Source organism: Erythrolamprus reginae, chromosome 1 (genome assembly GCF_031021105.1).
Source record: "Erythrolamprus reginae isolate rEryReg1 chromosome 1, rEryReg1.hap1, whole genome shotgun sequence".
Lineage (NCBI taxonomy): Eukaryota > Metazoa > Chordata > Lepidosauria > Squamata > Dipsadidae > Erythrolamprus > Erythrolamprus reginae.
In genome coordinates this window covers 122,575,808-122,597,178 of record NC_091950.1, presented here as the reverse complement: position 1 = coordinate 122,597,178, position 21,371 = coordinate 122,575,808, and the positions used below count along the sequence as shown (strand labels likewise).

The 21,371-nt window shown below is 37.7% G+C and overlaps 2 protein-coding genes across 7 annotated transcripts in view; both read right to left on the bottom strand.

The window, feature by feature from the left end:
- Positions 1–14,889, bottom strand: part of RPL27A (ribosomal protein L27a) — a 29,793-nt gene extending 14,904 nt beyond the window's left edge. Inside the window, exon 1 of the mRNA XM_070763637.1 lies at positions 14,885–14,889. Within this exon, the coding sequence (XP_070619738.1) occupies positions 14,885–14,886 (2 nt within the window). The 5' untranslated portion in view covers positions 14,887–14,889. The remainder of the gene's footprint in view (positions 1–14,884) is intronic.
- The window catches only part of DENND2B (DENN domain containing 2B), a 189,750-nt gene that overhangs the window by 3,018 nt on the left and 165,361 nt on the right, over positions 1–21,371 (bottom strand). For all 6 annotated transcript variants that reach the window (XM_070763630.1, XM_070763631.1, XM_070763634.1 and 3 more), the window contains 5 exons: positions 20,907–21,055; positions 9,404–9,581; positions 7,517–7,558; positions 6,174–6,285; positions 3,578–3,817 (listed from right to left, as the gene is read on the bottom strand). In XM_070763630.1, coding sequence (XP_070619731.1) covers positions 3,578–3,817; positions 6,174–6,285; positions 7,517–7,558; positions 9,404–9,581; positions 20,907–21,055 — 721 coding nt within the window. The remainder of the gene's footprint in view (positions 1–3,577; positions 3,818–6,173; positions 6,286–7,516; positions 7,559–9,403; positions 9,582–20,906; positions 21,056–21,371) is intronic.

Genomic DNA, 21,371 nt, shown 5'->3' with positions numbered 1-21,371 from the left:
GTGAGTGATTAGCTTTTAACAGACCACAAATGATCAGTTTGCCTTCATTTTTTCACTCCCGGGATTTACAGTACTGTAGCCCAATGTTTCTCAATCTATGCCCTCCAGATGTTATGGATTACATGCCCCATCATCTCTTGAAGCATTGCCACCAGGCTGGGAAATGCCAGCTATAATACCCTTACAAATTGACTTTTGTAATAGAGTATCAGAGGGAATAAGGGAATTATAATACCTATTTATTACACAATCACCATTCAGAGGGTATTTTTCTGTGTATTCTTTCCCCATAGAGACTCTGAAATCCAGCTACTCTACTATCCAGCTACTTTACAAACACACACGTGCTTATATTTTTCAGAGTATGCATTTTCACTGATTACAATTACAATGTCTCAATGCCTGGGTGGAGAGAGAAAGACACACAAATTTTGTACATATTTGTAACCTACATGGCTTAACCTCCTTATATAATGAGCCTCAATTGTGATCTTTCCAAAAGGCATCAGGAATCTTCCTGTGTGTTTCCTTCTCTCATCTAGGGAAGTACAATTGTTTCCAACCAGAAGGAACAACATAAACCTCCCTTCAACTTTCTAAAGCTTGGTTCATAACCGCACAGCCCAACAGATGGCATTGTTATATAAGAAGGAATCTGACACTTCGTTGACTATTGGCTATAGTAAAGCTGGTTCAGGGTACACAAAGCCATAGAACTACGGTATACCAAGTGCAAACAGACAGTGCAATTGTTTAAAGCAGTGTTTCCCAACCTTGGCAACTTGAAGAGATCTGGACTTCAACTCCCAGAATTCCCCAGCCAGCATTTGCTGGCTGGGGAATTCTGGGAGTTGAAGTCCAGATCTCTTTAAGTTGCCAAGATTGGGAAACACTGGTTTAAAAGACAAAGGAAATTATCCTCTACATCTTAACTGCCATGTTTTATGCTCCTTTTTAATTTACCAGGATCTAATACACCAGTGATGGCTAACCTGTGACACACGGAGCCGTATTTGAGGCCACACAAGGCTTTGTCCTATGTCAGCTGTAGCGCACATGCAAGCGTTGGCCAGTTGATTTTTGCCCTTCTTTTTGGCTGTTTTTCACTTTCCTCAAGCTTCAGGAAAGCCTCCTAAAGCCTGGGGATGGCAAAAAATGGCTCAACCAGAAGTTCACTCATGTGCTCACTCCCAGCCTGCTTTTCGCTCTCAGATGTCTTCAAGAACTTCTTCAGATGTCTTCAAGAACTTCTTCAGATGTCTTCAAGAACTTCTTCAGATGTCTTCAAGAACTTCTTCAGATATCTTCAAGAACTTAGGACAGTGGCAACCAAGCCTCCCACACCTCCACCTATTTCTTCTGCAGCCTGCAAGGTTTTCCTGAAGGCCTCTGCAGCCGATAACAGAGCTCCAGATTGCCTTGGAAGTCGCTAGGGAGACCTTCAGAAAAGGTCTTTCCTAAAGGCCTCTGCAGCTGACAACAGAGCTCTGGATCAATCTGGATCTCTGTTATCGGCTACAGAGGCCTCCAGGAAAGCTTTTCAGGCTGCAGAAGAAATGTGAGCTGTGAGAGGCCTGGTTGCAACTATCTGAAGGTAAGTAGTAGAAGCCAGCTCCATTGAAGATAAGTAGTAGGACAACTCCACAGTTTCAGTCAGGACTTTCTGTATGCGGGGTGGGGTGGGGGGAGCATGGAGGTTGTGCACATGTGTGGGGGAAGGCATTGCATTATGGATATGGGCGCACACCCTTTTGGCACCCGAGTCAAGAAAGGTTCGCCATCACTGTAACGAGAGTCCCATTGATTTTGAGTTCCTCAAAATCAATGGGACTGTCTAAGGCAGCGATTCTCAACCTGGTGGTCGGGACTCCTTTGGGGGTCGAACGACCATTTCACAGGGGTTGCCTAAGACCATGGGAAAAGACAAATTTCCCATGGTGTTAGGAACTAAAGCTTCTATTCTGGCGCCTTAGAGCATATTTTTACAATCCGACCAATCAGGCATTTACAGTGAAGGTATCCCTCTGACCTTCCTGCCAATCAGCTTAAAGCTCTGTTGAGAGAATTGGTGCTAGATTTATGGTTGGGGGTCACCACAACATGAGGAACTGTATTAAGGGGTAGCGGCATTTCAAAGGTTGAGAACCAGTGACTTGGGAGTCATTATTATTTATTTGTTTGTTTGTTTGTTTGTTTGTTTGTTTATTAGATTTCTATGTCGCCCTTCTCGAGGTGACTCAGGGCGGCATATAATATTACTATAACAATATATAAGAAATTTAATTTCTCTGAAATATGAAAATTTACTAAAAACATTTAAAAGACCCCATGAACACTTGCATACATTCATCCAATCCAATCCAATCCAATCCTATCTCATATCATTGTTACTATTATTATTTGTAGTACTATTACTTAAAGTAGGGTTTAGTAAATTATTTAATAAATGTTTGGTGGTCAATTAACAGTTTGAACCTTCATGAAGGGATACATGAACTGAAGAGTTTGGGAATCTCTGATCCAACAGATCTTTCATTCCCAAACTTATCTGTCAACTACCGATATATTCTTTGACTAGTTCCATTTAACTTGCTTGGAGCCATGCAATAAAATAGATATATAAGTTTCTCTATCAAATGAATTAAGTACAGAAAAATATGCAATATGATTCCTTTTAGAATCTGTTAACAAATACTGAAAAAAACCTTTGTATCCAAAGGTATAATTTTGGGAGTGAAAGGTTTCTTCTCTAACTCCACCCTATACCATCTGCCAAATTGATACGGTGATGAAAGTGTTTTATTTATTCAGCTGTTTTCTTTGGGGCAATTACAGTTTTTAAATTCAGAGTTGGGCTTTTTTCTCTTTTTAATTTTGTGAACCACTCAGTGTTGTTTTTATGGAGTTGGGCAGGCTAGAGATTGGATGGATGGATGGATGGATGGATGGATGGATGGATGGATGGATGGCAGGTGAACAGTTAAAAACAAGCTGCATAATTATGTATGGTGAAGAGGAAGTTCTGTCACTTGACTAAATCTACTTTTATACAATTGCAACACAGAATAGAATAGAATAGAATTTTTATTGGCCAAATGTGATTCAACACACAATGAATGTTTGTGCATATGCTCTCAGTGTACATAAAAGTAAAGATATGTCATCAAGAATCATAAGTTTTAATTAATTCAGAAAATATATGGTTTTAAAGATTAATCCCCTTGTTGCATTCATATAAAGGCTACAAAACTAAATGCATCCATCACAGTAAACCAGAATGTATTGTTTCTCAGTAAATGCTGGTATGTTATAGATGAAACCTCATCCAAAACAAAGCATATTATGGTTTAGTTGAATATATGGATGTACTAAAAATACTTAAAATGCATACACAATATTTTATCTGAAACCCTTAAAAGGTAGGGTAGAAGTTATATCTCTATGTTGTTCAAAAATAGCCATCTGGTAGAATATGCACACGACTGAAGCAATTACAGGTGCCAAATGTTTTGCTCCATAGCACTCTAGCAGTCTGAGAGGGAAAAGGCCAGTCTGTAGCTAATAAAACAGGTCTTACCTTTTGCCCTACATTTTCTCAGTTCTCTGTCTTGAATAAAACCAGCAAACATCTGAGATTCCATAAAAACTTCTAAAAACCGGCGGATGCTTTTTGAAGCAACTGATTTGCGGAAAGCCTCCCTCTGGAACACTCGCTCAGCCTTATCATTTTGTGTTAGGAAAAGGGAATAGTGTCCAATGGTCTCCACGAAGAAACGGATGAAAACCTCTGATACTAATCCATTTAAGGTGTTACATTCTTCAAAAGAAAAAAAAAAGCAGAAAAAATATTCATTTGCACTATTTTTATGCTAAGAGCAAATTATACAAAAGATAAAGTTGTATTGTAGCAACACAATTAATATAAACAACCACAGCCATTTTACACACACACACACACACACAAGTTCAGTCAAGACCAACTTGCAGGTGGCTAAGGGGAAAGGCTATGGGGCTTAAGCAGAAGAAATCTCCCTTCAAGATTACATCCTCTGAATTCATTTATTTTTCACATTTTTGAACCCCCCATCTGCCTCAGAGAGGGGCTCTAGTCTAATAGGAGCTCTAGTCTAATCAAAATCCCCTTCCTGCAACCACACAGTAAAATGCTGACTTACATTCAAAATTATCTGTTTCCCTGCCCAACTGAAAGTAAATGAAATAGTTTTAGATATTTAGATTTGACTTCTTTTTTTATTGTATTTGTATCTTTTTTTATATTGTTGTAAGCCACCAAAAGTCCTTTGGGATTGAGTGGCTTAGAAGTCGGATTAATTATGGGTTATTATTATGTTAGGAAAATTGTTCTCTTTATTATTAAAATATAAGAAGCTGCATTATCTGAATCGGTTTTACTATGCTTGTGTATACAGTAGTACCTCTAGATACGAGCTGCTCCACATGCAAGTATTCCAAGTTACGAGCCGCGACACGAGCGAAATTTCTGTTCGACACCCGAGCTCAAATTTGGGGTACGAGCCGAGCTTCCACTAGGTGGTGCAAGAATCTCCTTGCTTCTGATTATCTTGGCACGAAAAACAAAGTCTAAAGGCATTCGTTCGAGATGCGAGTTGATCGACTTACGAGCTCAGGTCTGGAACGAATTAAACTCGTATGTCGAGGTACCACTGTACCTAAATATTGGTTTCCTAATCTGTTCCTCATAGCTTTTTTCTCTTCCATTCTTGGTATTCTTCAGCTAAAGATTTTTGGGGAGACTGAATATTTTAACACTGAGAAGGGACAACAATGTTAACTCAAGTATTTATTACTTTTGAGAAACCCCTTCTTTCAAAGGATATTCCATAACAAAATTATTCCATTTGTTCTTGACAATTTTAAAAAAATGTATTTTATTTTTTTAAAAATTGTAACATTTTAATCTAAACAAGCCTGAAAAATGCTGAAGTGATGAAATATGTCGTGACATACAGGGTGCGTTCCAAAAGTAATGCAATTTTTTAAGAAGTAATTTATTGAACAGATTTGCACGAACACTTAAAATTCTTCAAAGTACTGTCCTTGGGCCTCTACACATTTTTTCCAGCGACTCTGCCATGACTGGTATGCCCCCTGGAAGGCGTCCTCAGGGACCTCTTGCAAAGTCTTTGTCACGGCTGATTGGATTGCGCCTGGCCACAACGTGCTACGAGTTGGCGAGTTCTTGACCAAACACCAAGTGCCAACGCTGCCCCCCCCATTCCTGACGTCGCCCCAGCAGACTTCTTTTTGTTCCCAGCCCTGAAACGAACCCGTTTTTCATCCATAGAAGAAATCCAATCAGCTGTGATGCAATTTTAAATGATGCAATTTTATACTTGCATCTTGAGGGTTGATGCAAATATTATTTCAATCATTTTTGATGAGTACTGTAATGACACATATTCTATCACTTGCCACCTTTTCCCACATACATATAATTGCCCATAAATCACATTATAAGTGTAAACACTGATCCACATGTTGCCCAAAATATTATGGTTTAGTCCTATTGTTGGGGGTGTTACTTGGAACCCTGATACAGATTTACTCCCTGGATGACACATGAACCATATGCATGAAACAAATCACAGTGACAAACTCTACAAAGTTAAGAGATGTAGTCATTCAGAGGATAAGAAATCCCTGTACAAGAAAACATATATTTTAATATTACCCTGATTTAAAACATCTCTGACATGTGACACAGGGTAAATAATTTTGTTTTTCTAGGAAAGTTTGTTTGCCAACTTATTTGAACTAAACACAGTTGCTCTTTTCCTTCCTTGGGGACTAGCACAGCATCCAATCTTGTAATTAAATTCTTACAACAGAGTAAGTGAGCCAAAAAACAGTCATGGAAATGATTTTTCAGAATGCCTGGGCCTAGATTTTCTGTTTAACCAATGATTAATTTATCTGCATTTTGAAACATAATGGCAACAACCATTAAAGATTCCAACAAACTGTTTGCTACAGAACAGTGTATTTTTAATTATGAAAAAAAATAAAGATTTGTAATAAGGTGGGCAGTTTAATACAGCTATCGTTGTTTTTCTCCGAGTGTCCAAGGACACATTCTTTTCTCTTCTACAAAAATTCTATTGTAAACAGGATTTCTTCCAAAACTGTCTTACCCTCATCTGATTCACTGTCTGAATCTTGGTTTATCAGATCATTTTTCCTCTCTAGGGCCTGTTCCAGAGCTGCTTGCAATTTCCGAGGCAAAAGTGTGTCTTCATCATCCATCTGAACGGGAGGGAAGAGACTGCTAAGATTTCATTTTTCCTTTTATACTAAGATCTTTCATATACTATCATACATTCATCTACTATCAAACATTTTTAGAATCAAATGTATTGCAAAATAAATACTAAAACCTGTACATACTTTAAGAATACAATGCATTTAGTTAAGTAATTTAAATGAAATAGATGTTGAAACTGAAATAGGTGACTCAAATATTTACAGAAAATACTTAACTTATAAATAATGGAAAATGTAAATAGTTAGGAAAATAATAGTAATAAGAAAATTGAACTTGTTTTACCTGTTCTTTTTTTGTTTTGCAGATTTAGATGTAAGTTATGTATATGTTATATGTTGTTAGTTTGTTGTGTTTTTTTCTCTCTGTGTGTGTGTGTTTTAATGGAAAACGAATAAAAATTATATATTTTTAAAAAGAATATGTTAAGACTTATTGGCCTGCAAATGTAAATTCATAAAATGTGCTATTGGAAGGTGATAGCTGTTCTGTGGCTCCTAAAATTCCATCCCTTCCAGGCCTATTACAATTCACTCTGCAAGTGCAAATCTTTTTATCCCTATCTAGACATCTAGGCAGAGGAAGAATTGGAGAGCGAGTTGCTTCATGGAGCTTCCCCCCCCCCCCCCCCAGGAAGGATGAATACTGTAGGAACACTTGAGGAATGCAAAATTATTTGTAGCAATACTATATTTTAAATTGTAAATTATTAGATTTGTTATGAACTGTTTTATCGTGTTGTGAGCCGCCCCGAGTCTACGGAGAGGGGCGGCATACAAATCTAATTAATAAATAAATAAATATTGGCCTACCAGGGCACTGATTTGTATGGGGTTGTAATGAATTAATGGGGTCAGATTTTCAGGCAAGTCTTCAATTTTGCTCCTTATCTATTGATCTACCGTATAATAAGAATCACTTATAGTGTATTCTTTGGGGGGCAGATTTAAAACAAAGCAAAATGGCACCTAATTACAAGCAAACACTGCTATAGAATTCTAGTGTGCGGAATAAGGAAATTAGAAGACAAGTTATACAGGTTTTGCATTTTTCAATGGAAATTACCAAGCACATATAGAACCATCACATTTTCTCATTCTCAGCTCAATGGGAGGACATTTATAACTAAATCTTATAAATCTATTTTGTAAGTTGTGAAGCTCTTTATAGAAACAACAACAAAATAAACTACAAATACAAATAATGTAACAGTACCTGTCTGATGAAACGATCAGATCCAAGGTTCACCATCAAGGCCTACAAGAATTGAGACAAAAATCTTTTGATGATTGGAAGCATTTTGTTGTTATTGAGTGACTGGCTGTCTTGATCAATGGACAAAACATCTACCTTATGGCTCCAAAAAATGGATAGCAGAAGCAGCCTAATACATTGTACAGTACATTCATGTCTGTCTGTGGTTACCCTAAGTCAAATAGAATGCTTTTAATAAAAATGAAAGCTTAAAGCTGTGATCTAAGAGAGCAAGCATAGTGCAGTGTTATCCCAAACACTATTAGTATTACTTTCAGGAGGAAGCTTACCATATTTTTCAGAGTATAAGACACACCTTAGTTTTTGGGGAGGAAAATAGGGAAAAGAATCTGCTTGACAGATATACATGTGGGTAGCATCCTTAGTCTGCTCAGTTTCAGCACATTATTTTATCCCCTGGTTAGGTCTTTAAAAAAAACCTTATTTGGAGAGAGTAACAGTGAAAGACCTTGCAAGCTGGTAAGAGCTGGGAACACTGTTAGCACCTGGTTAGAGCTGAAAAGAAACATTCAGAGCAAGTAGAACAATAAAAAACCTTCAAAGACCAGGTTTGGAAAACATTATTCACAAAGAGTAACAGTGAAAGAGCTTGCAAGCGGATAAGAGCTGGGAACATCATTAGCACCTGGTTAGGTCTGGAAAGAAACATTTGGAGCAAGTTAGAGCAATGAAAAAAAACCCTGCAAAGATAGGGCTTGGAAAACATTCTTAGCAGAGTGTAACAATGAAAGAATCTGCAAGATAAGAGCTGGGAAGATTGTTAGCACCTGGTTAGGTCTGGAAAAACAGTTGGAGCAAGTTAGGACAGAAGGGAAGTATCTGTGTCAAGGAACATATATATGAAGCTCTCAGATGGGTGGGAAAAAATGACAAAGCTGTCCCTCTTAAGTGATGTGAAAAAAACAACCATAGCTGACTCTTGCAGCTTTTTCTAAGAACATTACCAAAGCCTTTAAAGCACTCCACCAAATGTAATAACAAAGAAAGCTGGTTTTTGTATCTGGGGAAAAAGTTTGTCAATGACAGCAATTTAATACATTTGAAAACAGAAGGTTAAGAATACAAAAGCTGCCTTACACAGATGTTAGATAACATTGGCTCGGAATCAATCCTACCAAGACACGTATCCCATTTTTATTATATTTCAGTATAAAATAACACCAGACACACCTGGTTGTACTTGATCCTGATTTGCCACACTGATAGCTACTTCTCACATTTCAGACCCTTTTCAGCTACCTTCCAACGAGCTTTAATTCCAAATTACAGCACATTAATATATAGACTTTTTCAAAGATTTTTTTAAAGAGAAGTTGACAACGTTCAAAGACTTTTACCCTAGATCTTCACTGGCATAATGTCCCTGTTTTTCTTTCCAATATATTTCTTTTACAATATTTTAACATTGTCACAATTAAGCTTCTAGGTGGTGAACAAAAAAATCTCAAAAAATTGTCTTCATAAGAAAAAAATAAAAAAAGCCACTGTCAGAATCATACCATCAATACTCACCAAATTTAAAAAACCGTCAAAAGGCCTCCTTCAAATAAAAGTTTTCAGAAGATTTCTAAAGTCCATTAAAGGAGCAAAATGGATCTCCAGCAACATAGATGCTGGCATATTTATTTTCACCTTTGGAATCTTCTTCAGTAGATCTGGGATCAGGAATCCCTCAGCCCAATTAACCCCAGAGTTTGTTTTTAAAATAAGCCATCAGAGAAATCTAACTAATGGCCAATACATAGAACTCTTGATTTTTAAAAAAATCTGTTGAATTTATCGAAAACTCATATGAGTTTCCATATGAGCTATTGAATCCATTCTTACCTCTTCTACAGGTAGTTCCTTTAATTTAGGCAGTGAGCTTGACAACAATCCAACCAAAAATGGAGTTGGGCAGCAGACAATGTCAATCATGGAAGATGGGAGGACAGGAATGAAGGTATGTTGCCATGAGAAGGGGTACAGTAAAGCCACCACAGCATGAGAACAACTGGAGAGGGTGCTGAGAATAAATGAAATGATATTGTTATGTGCCATCTTCTACCCTTTTTCTTAATAAAACTCAAGAAAGGTTATTCTATGTTTCTTTACTCTGTGACATTTATAAGCACTGCATCTAAGATAAGTGATGTACAATAAGAACACTGATTAAAATGTATCACATTTTTTAAAAATGAGATTATCCACACTGAAAATTGACTTGATAACTTGTCTGTAAGCACAGGGACCATATTTTCTTCGGGAAAAAAATAAAGGACAAACCTGAAAAAGGAGCACACCTGAAATAGGTTAGTATGGATTTAAAAAATGATAAAGGATTAAAAAGATTAATAGCAGACAAATATTCAACCAACAAACAACCTAATCAAAGAACTACCAAAGAGAAAGAAACACTGATAGTGCAAGCTATTATTCAGAAACCTTCCAAAGCACCTGAAGGCAATGATAGGAAAGATTAGAAGTTGCCTTATAGGTCATGTGGACCTCTCAAAAGCAGGATAAAAATGCCTGAAGTTAAGTGGTGTGCAGCAAGATAAAGGCTGGGTGATGGAGCCAATCTATCACTCCCAAAGACTTGCGTATCTTGGAGAATGGCATGAGGGGCATTTCTCAGTGGTAATGGGGGCCCTAGGGCCCACAAAAAGCCTGGGCCAACGGTAAGGCCCAGTGCTGTGGCCAATGTCACTGTGCAGGGCAGCCTATATTGTTAGTGGGGAGAGATAGGCAAGCAACAAGCCTTCAGTTTTAAGGTGGGCATGTTGCCATGTGCCCAAATGTTTATTGTATGACCATGCAACAACCACCCCAGGTCGTAACTTCTTTCTATCAGCACACCATTGTAATATTGAATGGTCACTGAGTGAATAGTCATTAAGTGAGGATTAGCTTCTATATAAATTGAAGAGCAAACCACACTCCCTTATAGAGCAGAATATGCTACTTAGTCAGGTAATGAGATATCTGTAAGAAAACAACCAAGCTCAGAGAGCACCAAGGATTCAACAAAGCAATTCCGAGTTATATATATCCTATTGCAGTGATGGCGAACCTATGACACGCGTGTCAGCACTGACACGCGTAGCCATTTTCAGTGACACACGGCCACCGGAGAAACTGACTAGACGGAGCCAGAGAACGGGAGTGAGAACAGGCGAGAGAGGCAGGCAAAAGCTGCGTCTTCTTCGGGGCGGGAACCTTTTCTACCTGGAACCTTGTTGCTTCTCCTGCACTACCGAGCGGGAACGGTGACTCGGCAGTATTGGCAGCGCACGAGCAGCGAAGAGGGCGGGTAATAAGGGGCGGAGCTGCCGGAGCTGCCGGAGCCGGACAAGGGTCGGAACGGCGGCAAGACTATGGCGGAGACCATTGTAAGTTCGGCTCGTTGAGAGGACGAAGCCTGGAAGGGGGGCTCCTTCCTCTCTTCTCTCAGCCCCCCCGGGGGGGGTTTCCTCCCTCCTGTCTTTTGTCATTGTGAGGTGGGGGGAGTGGGGTAAGGAAGGCTCCGTGCTATCCCTTGGCTTCCCTCCCGGCGCCTACTCAGCTGGGGGCTGACAGCTCTGCCTTGGAAGGTGATGGGAGGCACCAGCCCGCGGTGAGGTTTGTTTTCCTGTCCCGTCTCCCTTGCCAGGTTTGTGGAAGAGCAGGGGGATTGCGGGACACCCTCCCCCCCACAGAACGAGCGGGGGGCTGCTGCAACTGAAGAGAAGGGGCCCTCCCACCTTCATTAAAATATCAGAGCTTTAAAGCCAGTTTCGTAATATTTCTCCCACCCCCCTCCAAAACAAAAAAGTGTGACTGGGCAAGATGGACCAGAAATGGAAGAATTTTTCAAAAGCAAAATTCCTCTCATAATACATAGAACAAGAATCTCTATCTAAAGGGTTGGTTTTTTTTGTATTTTTAAATTTAATTTAATTTAATATGCCACACAACTCCCGAAGGACTCTTGAAATATCGGGCTACTTTTCCTATAATCCCAAAATGATATGTTCATAGGAGTTGTAGTCTAATACATTTAGAAGGCAACAAAAACTTGAAAAAGCTGACAAAGTTTCCATGACTTCGAATTTCTTTTCTTTTCGCACCCTAATTATTTTGGATCTAGGTTCAATATAAACATTACTTGCAATAAATTAAGATAGAAGCATCCATAGGATATATGACTTCCTGCCCATGTTCCCTTAATTATTATATTACTTTGTGTGCCAGACAGAATAAATCATGTGTGTGTCCTGGTGGATCACTTGTTTGGGGTTTTGAAAGTAGGAAACTATTCAGTAAATAAGTGAAGCTTTGACTGTGTTAGAAATATCACAAAATTATGGTTTTTTTCTCAAGGTGACACACCACCCGAGTTATGCTCGGTTTTTTGGCGAATTTTGACACACCAAGCTCAAAAGGTTGCCCATCACTGACCTAGACTGAATAGCATTTGGTGATCCCCCACCCCAATTTCTCCATTTACCAAACATAGAAGAACAAAAATGCTGTTTATTTGCAGAGCGTTTTCCAAAGAAAGGCATTTTAAACCACCACAAATTGAGAAATACTTTTGTGTCTTTCCAGAACCTTCACTTTTAACTAGGACGTCTCTTCAGTACTTTCATATTCTGCAAGGAAAAAGTCAGATTTTTTAAAAAATCCAATCAGACTTTAAGAAAGAAAAAGGAAACAACTATATACCCCCTCCCACAATCTGGCTAACATTGGTTTCCAATAACAAAAGTATCAAACTATAGTTTAAAAAATGTCCCAAATTAGTGATAGTGAGGAAATATCTGAATCAAAGTTAGAATTTATTTAAGGCAGATTTTAGTAACAAGAGGTTGTACGTGCATGCACGTAAATGCATGAGCAGTACTTGTTTATAGTGTAAAAGCACAAACACACACACACACACATACTAACTTCAGAACTTTTTTTACCAGTAGTTGAAATGCTGTCATGTCATGAGAGATTGATTTACTGATATGCAAGGCCATAAGGTGACCCTAGATGGCATCAAACCTTTATTTGAAATCTTTTTGCTGCGTCTATTCCTAAAGACTATATAGCAGAGAAGACATAAAACTATTTGCCTAGTACTAACTCCAAATGTCTCAGAGGAACATTTGGAGTCTCTTTTTGTCTGAACATTCTTAGAACACTTTTTCATTTTTAACAGTAATCTGACTTCTCTAACAATAATTTGTGTGCTATCAGATCTTCCTGCCTGTTGAAGCCATCATTGCTGTGTTGGCCATGGTTTGTTGCATAATTTTTTTCCTTTCAAGAAACAACACGATAGAATAAACTGCAACAGATCTTAAGACCTTTGACTGCTAGCATTTGAAGCTCTCCATATGGAAGCGCATCAGACAACGAGGTGCCAAGGAATCAGAAATTTGGGATGTTTCCCAAATTAAGTGGCCATTGCGCAATCTCTGTCTTATTCATGGAATGTTATAAGGGATTTATATAGCTATGTGCTTCTTTTGTAATCATCAGTTTTTCCTATCCCTTCCATCATTTTTCTGTCCAGAGAAAATGTTTTTTAGTAGCAATAGCAGTCATCTATCTAGAAGCCCTATAAACCCTTTGCCAATCCAATAAACTTAACAGAACTGGGAGATGAGAAGATGAGACAGTAAAGCCACCACTGGTAATAAGCTAATTATTTGAAATTACAGTGCTTTGGCACAGATTTTTGGAATTCTGCAACAAAACAACACTATATACTGTATATTAAATACAGTAATGCCAATATTACTGTCTTTTGCACATATCTAGGCTGTAACATATGTGTGAAAATGAGTATGAACTAACTTGGCTGAATCAATATTGCTTAGAAAAATAGCTGTTTTAGCAATCAGAGATTAAGCTGTTCTCTTGCGTAAATAAACCAGCTTTTCACACAGGAAAAGTAGCACTAGATGTCTCTTCCCACTCTAAGTAGCCCAGTTGGAAAGAAAAAACTTTAAGGGGTCTCCAACAATCCAGAATGAAGGGCACTCTGCGTTGGAATATTAGCGGCACTTCTTCAAGGCACTTTGACACCTCTTAAAAAAAACATTTAAGCAGATATTTGGCTGACATGTTTATTCCCATTGCAAATTCTCTTCTTTGTTTATACTTTGGCTTTGCTATCATTGTATTCCATTTGAGTTAACTTATTCCCTTTAAAGAAAAAAAAATTGGTGCGTGGTGATAGTTTAAAATCATCACCTTGACTATATACTTCGGTTTCCCATTTGAAAATTAAAGAAAAAACAAGTATCACATACTCCTCTCTTTATCACATACAGATAGTCCTCCACATATTATGGAAATTGAGACCTGAATTTTCATCACTAAGCAATGTGGTTGTAAATCAAAACCGCATTGCTTAGTGACGGCAATCCCTGCAAGTCCTGGTTGCCAATGTTAACTGAATCATGTGACCACAGGGGCGCTAAGGCAGCTGGAATTCTGAGGACTTCAATAATTTTGAATGGTCACTGAATGGAATGATTGTAGGCGAAAGACTACTTTTATGGCTAACCTAGAATAGCCTCATAATAACTTATTCTTGAGGACAGCTTCCTTTATTTGTGTGAAATTCCTTCCTTTTTTTGTGTGTGAAAATCCTTGTGTGATTGCTGTTTGATCCTTTTGGATTGGGTGAAATACTTGCTGAAATAAATTTATTGCTATATGTTCAGAAAAAAAATATTCTGATTGACGTACAATCTGTTTGACTCTTCCAATCTTGCAATTCCTGACGCACATAGGAACTTTAATGCCTAGTCAGGTAGCCTGATTAGGTGGCTCATTGGCTAAGATACTGAGTTTGTCAATCAGAAAGGTCGGCAGTTCAGCATTTCGAATCCCTAGTATAGGTCTCCTGCGTGAGCAGAGTGTTGGACTAGATGACCTCCAAGGTCCCTTCCAACTCTGTTACTGTTATATCTTTATTTACTTATTTACTTATTTACTTATTTACTTACTTACTTACTTACTTACTTACTTACTTACTTACTTACTTACTTACTTATTTATTAGATTTGTATGCCGTCCCTCTCCGTAGACTCGGGGCGGCTATGATCTATATCACTTCTATAGACAAAAACAGGAACACCAATCCTATTAAAGTGTATAGGAGACAATCTTAGACAAAGGAGTTTTGCTTCCATTTGCACATGGAATTCCAACATCTTTGGAATGAATTCAGTTCCACAGAGGGCCTTGGGTCAAGGCAGCTGGCAATCATGATTAATGGAGCCTCCTTATCAAACATTTCCCTTTCAGAAGTGTTATCTAGCATGGGAGGCTCTGGCCATGACTTTTATCTTGCTCAATAGAAATATAACGCTTTCTGCCCTGAAAAAAGCAAACAATGCTCAGATTCAGAAAAGAAAAATAGGACAAAAGCTTGAGATTTTCAAGTATAATTTTTTAAATTTACTTTTAATGACAGCGTAGCTGATCAACTAAAAAATAAATGAAGCTAAATGAGAGCCAGATTAATCTTAAAAAACGAGAACACAAACGTTGTCCTAGTTTCTATAAAACGTCCTTTTGTAACTCACACTCTTCAAGAAAGCAGGAATATGAGGAAATACATACATACACACATACACCATCCTATCTCATGTGCAGTTCCCACACTTGGGCCCATTCTCCTGAGATCTGCCTCACTGGGAAACTGGGGGTCAGTTATATCTGATTTTAACTGTTACAGCAATAGTAACAAAAAGATTACATTGTAGAAAAATGTAGTAAAATCAGGCATTTAAACTTTACTGGATTTGATATGGCAGAGGCTTCCAAAGCGGAAAAAGGAGGCTTTGTACCCTGAAAGTTCATTTGATACAACAAAATGTCACTATCAGATACTCTATTTGACTTTGCTGTGATAGAAAGGAAAAGAAAAACAGTTTGGCTTGATTCAAGCAATCAGGAGCGTACATAAGTGCACTGGTGTGCCTTTCGTTCAATTGTCTTTCCTTTCTCTCACTTATCATATATATTTTCTTTCTTTCATATATCCTCTCCTCTAAGTTCACTTTACCCTTATATATATTACTACATATCTATTTTTCTTCCTATGTATATTTGTGTATTGGACAAATGAATAAATAAAATAAATAAAGAATAGATTTCTTTAGATATATCCAAAGGTCTTTGATAAGGCTTTCCACCTTGTACTAAATCAAGGACAGTCTCACTCTCTAGCAATGGTGGGCTCTTACGAGTACGGTCAGGTACGCAGTACCAGTAGAAAAATTTTGGTCTCGTACACAGTACCGGTGGCAAAATTTTGACACTCCCCCCTTTTTTTTTCCCTTCTGGACTCTGGGTATGTTTTTCCTATCACAGTAAATGATTTTGAATGTGTATAATTTTAGAAGAGCTGCGCGTGCGTGTGTACATGCACTTCATATAGTAGATAATCGGGTGGGCTATTGCCTAGACGGGGAGTGGGGGAACGCAGTGGGGTAGTGAAAATGGAACCACTTCAGAACACCCAATTTGCATTGAAAGATATTGAAACAAAATGCATAAGCCACGGCCACAGTATGGTAGTAAAAATTTTGGTAGCCCATCATTGCTCTCTAGTGAAGATGGGGATTCTTGGGATTCCATTCCCAAGACATAGCTGTTATAGGCTATAATCTACTGAAGAGAAGGACCAGGGAAGACATGATAGAAGTGTTCCAATATTTGAGGGGCTGCCACAGAGAGGAAGGGGTCAAGCCATTCTCCAGAACACCTGAAGGGCAGTCAAAGCTCCGCCCATGGAATTCCCTATTGGGATTCCCCACCTCCTTTCCAGACTCCAGATCGGCCAAAAACGCCGCCGTCGATCGCAAAAACGGCACTCTGCCGGGCGCCGCCGCCCGGCTGTAACCTTCTGAAACAGCCAAGTGCTTCTCGGCGACCTCCGGAACCCGAACCCGAAAAGTTCAAGTTCGGGTTCGGGAGAACGCCGAGAAGCCCCCCGGCTGTTTCAGAAGGTGACATCCGGGCGGCGGCGCTTCTCGGTGGCCTCCAGAACCCGAACCCGAAAAGTTTGGGTTCGGGTTTGGGAGAACACCGAGAAGCCCCCCAGCTGTTTTAAAAGGTGACAGCCGGGCGGCACCGCCCAGCGGAGCACCATTTTGCGATATATATTTTTTGCACGCATTAATCGCTTTTACATTGTTTCCCATGGGAAACAATGTTTCGTCTTACGAACTTTTCACCTTACAAACCTACTTCCGGAACCAATTAAGTTCGTAAGAGGAGGTATTACTGTATATGTATTCATATATGAATAGAAGATTGATGGCAGAAAAAGACCTCATGGTCCATCTAGTCTGCCCTTATACTATTTCCTGTATTTTATCTTAGGATGGATATATGTTTATCCCAGGCATGTTTAAATTCAATTACTGTGGATTTACCAACCATGTCTGCTGGAAGTTTGTTCCAAGCATCTACTACTCTTTTAGTAAAATAATATTTTCTCATGTTGCTTTTGATCTTTTCCCCAACTAACTTCAGATTGTGTTCTTGTGTTCACTTTCCTATTAAAAACACTTCCCTCCTGAACCTTATTTAACCCTTTAACATATTTAAATGTTTCGATCATGTCCCCCCTTTTCTTTCTGTCCTCCAGACTATACAGATTGAGTTCATTAAGTCTTTCCTGATAGGTTTTATGCTTAAGACCTTCCACCATTCTTGTAGCCCGTCTTTGGACCTGTTCAATTTTGTCAATATCTTTTTTGTAGGTGAGGTCTCCAGAACTGAACACAGTATTCCAAATGTGGTCTCACCAGTGCTCTACATGTTAGTATAGGAAGAACTAAATATTTGTATTCATATATGAATATCTGTATAGGAAGAACTGAACTGCAAATAGAGTTTCTTATGTAAAAAAACTCAGAGTGGTTAAATGTAGCACTAAATCATTGAAAAAAATTGAAGATGTTAATACAGAGAAATGGTTTTAGAAAATATTCATATTTTGAATGGGGACAGATATTATGAAGAAACATAATTTTATAGGAACTCCAAGTGGAGATGATGATAGATCCTCATTAATCTGTTTTAATTTATACAACAGCTTGTTGATGTGCTATGCCACCTAAAACAAGGTTATGTCTCAGAACTGGCCAAATGAGTATGTACAGTCTCAAAATGTTCTGGAAGGTTGAAACACCAGCATGTACCACAGTTGGATTCTTGGTCAGAATACAATCAATAGTTGCTACAAAATCATGATCTCAGTTTAATCATGCATAAAGTTCTATTAAAAACAATGCAACCTAGGGAAACAAGAGAATATTGCAGAAAAAGTCAATGTGCCACAGCAACTTTGTGAAAAGTTAAAACAATATTATGATGTAGACATAATACATGTGGATTTTTCACAGACTACTCCCTAACATTCTGATCAGCAGATTAGTGGGAAAGGCATAACAGGAAGTGTAGTTCATCTGTGGAATAAATCACCCAGATGGATAATGAGCTCACTTTCACTGGCTACATTTAAGCAGAAGTTGAGGAGCAATCTATAATGGATTCTTTGGATGGTTTCTGCACTGATCAGGAGATTTGACTCAATTACCTCAATGATATCTCCAATCCTATATTTCTATTGCCTACGATCTGCTCCAACTATATTTATATTTTGAACAATATTTAAAATCAAATAGTTTCCAGCCATGCCCGCAAGAACCCCTTCAAGCACAGTCTTTCACAATAAGGAGGAATTTTCTTAAGCCGATTATCGAAGAGGGATTCCAAATGAAGTTATGTAATTCACATTTACAATATACCAATGTGCTCCGAAGACAACTTAGAGCTAAATATGTTGGTGTTCTGAAGATAGAAAGACTGATGATTTAATTTCCCCTGGGACATGAAAATTGAAACTATGGGATCTTTTTGCCCTTGGTCAAAATGGAGAAATTACATTCTATGCATAGTTCTTTACAACATTTCAGAAATATCAAAATAAGATCATGAGTCATTGTTGCTCTTTATCCATGAAATAAAATTGCCAGTGGAAAAAAATACAAGTGAATAGTTGTGATCCTGAGAAAAGTTTCCAAATTGCAGAATACGCTAACACATGTGCCTTGGAACAATAGTTACATTCAAAGTCAACAAAATAAAGGCTCAAATTAGGAGGAATAGCTTGCATAAAAGGTGACATTTACATACAACCTTCAGAAATATTTAAAGGATAAAAATTTCAGGCACAGAAAATAAACAGGGTTGGAAGATGAGGCGTGCATTTTATGCATTAAAATAAGCATTTTTATTTATTTTTAAGCCTTAAATATGCATTTAGCATAAGGGAGTCAAAGAGTGTTGTGCAATCCTGGTTGGTGGCTTGATGGGTGCTGCCTCTGCCTTACTAATTTTTTAACTTATACATTTCAATATTGTTTTTTTAACTGTGTTCTTAACTCAGCTTTTCAGTCACATTTTTATATTATTTTATGATGTTATTAGTATACTGCCTAGAATCACTTAGGTGAGATGGGCAGTGAAGAAATTCAATAATTAAACAAAAGCTATTTTGCAGTATTAAAGATTGTTTACAGGCCACAACACAAACATTTGGCACAGACCACACTTTGCTCTGGTTCACATACAATTGCCCATAATGTCATTTAGTAGCCCACAATATTACTTAGTTCAATATCAGTCCAGAGATTTGGAACCATGGTTTGAAATGTTCTTAAGGAGTCCACTCTTTATGCAGTTCTGAAACAATCAAAAATAATATAATACTATCCTATATTACCTTCTCTGAATTATCCCGTAGCATACAGTGTAGTTTATTCCCAAATAAACCGACTTGTAACCAGTCTCTATAGTGAGTATTTTTTTAAATCATTTTTTGTACTTTTTAAGAAATTGTTCCTCCTTGCAAATGCAGCAAAAGGCTTTGATCAAAATCTTAAGTCTGCACAGCAGGCCAAAGTGGTCCCAGTTTAATTATATGTTGACATGATTGTGGCAAATGACCTTTCTGACAAAATGCAGAACACAAACAACTTTTGAATGATAAAGCTGAAGTTGGGAAAACAAAACGAGAAGGAATAGCATTCTTTCCACATCACATCAGCCAATTATCAGATATCTACTTGAACAAAACTGTTTTAACTATGGTTACAATGTAAAGAATAACTTTTTAACTATTCATCCTTCCACCAAGTATTTTTTCCCATGAATGCAAGCCAATATAAACCTCGTGTCAAAACGATATGAGTCATGCTTATGGATTTATCTTGTTGGGGCATTGTGTATAAAAGAGGGGGGGAAATCCTATGATACTTGATGAGAATTTTAGGTTTTGCTGTAAAATAATTTTGATTGTCTGAACTTACAATTATCTTTTCTTGTCATTGTGTAGAATAAATTCTTTTACAATACTCCAGTAACTTCCATAAGCTGTTTTCATTATTACAAAGATAACTAACGTGATAAAATCTTGTAAGAGAACGGATTTTGGTTCTTTTATTATTTTTAATATTTGTGTTTGTAAAGGGTTTTGGTGAAATGGTTAAAGTATCAGACTAGAAATTGAGAGACCGGAGGTTTTAATCCCATTTTAGGTACAAAGCCAGCTGGGTAACCTTGGGACAATCACTCTCGCAGCCCTAGAAAGGAGACAATGGCAAACTATCTCTGAAACTTTGCCCAAAAAACTCTGCAGGACCTTGTGTCAGTAGTCACCACCAGCCAACAGACTCAAAGGCATAAATAAACAAAAAAAAACCCACAAAAGCCGATGATAGAGGAGTTTAATCACATCTGTCTGTCTGTCTGTCTGTCTGTCTGTCTGTCTAAATAATATCAAATTTAATAGTACATACCACAATATACAACACTCCAATTACTAGATGAGAAAATAAAAAAGCAAATTTGGACAGGTATGAATCAGTGATTCATTTACCATCATGGGTTGTTAATTACCATTGAACCCATGCAGGATTCAGCTCCCATTCAGTAACAATGTTATCTGCATTAACTGATAAACAGACGCCAATGGTTTTAGATAAAGTTTTTGAAAGGAAAAAGAAAAGGAAGAGGACTATTCTATTTTATGAAACTATCTGCTTCTGCTTTATACAGAGAAAGTCTTGGAGTTCTCTGAGGATGGGACCAAAATTTTGTATATAACACTGCTGACAAGTAATTAGCAGAAAGCTATCTACAGTACATTTTTTTTTAAAAAGGAAAAAGGGAGACATGATTATAAGGAATATTATGCAAGGTTATATATTATTCTTTTAACCTTTATGAATCACTAAAAAAATTCTATTAATATTTCTATTGACACCCATGAAGTTGCTGCATGGCTCACCTGAGTTTATCAGCTACAAAGATTACTCGTCGCTCCAACAGGAGTGAAGCAAAGATTCTGATGATCTGTCGTATACTCAGACACTTGAAAAGGCATTCGAAGTCCACATGTTCCAGCCGAGAATCCATTGGTCGGCGAAGCTCTATCACCTGAATATATTCCATAATCACAATTGACACTCAAATTAGTTTGATTTTAATGTGGACCATAGCCCAATCTTAGCTCAATTATTCTAAACTAGTAAAAAAAAACCACCATATATACAGTATATATGGTTTATATAACATATTTATTATTATTATTATTATTATTATTATTATTATTATTATTATTAATTAGATTTGTATGCCGCCCCTCTCCGCAGACTTGGGGAGGCTCACAACAGTGATAAAAACAATACATAATGACAAATCTAATAATTAGAATCTAAGATAACAATTATACATATAAAAATCTAAAATAGAA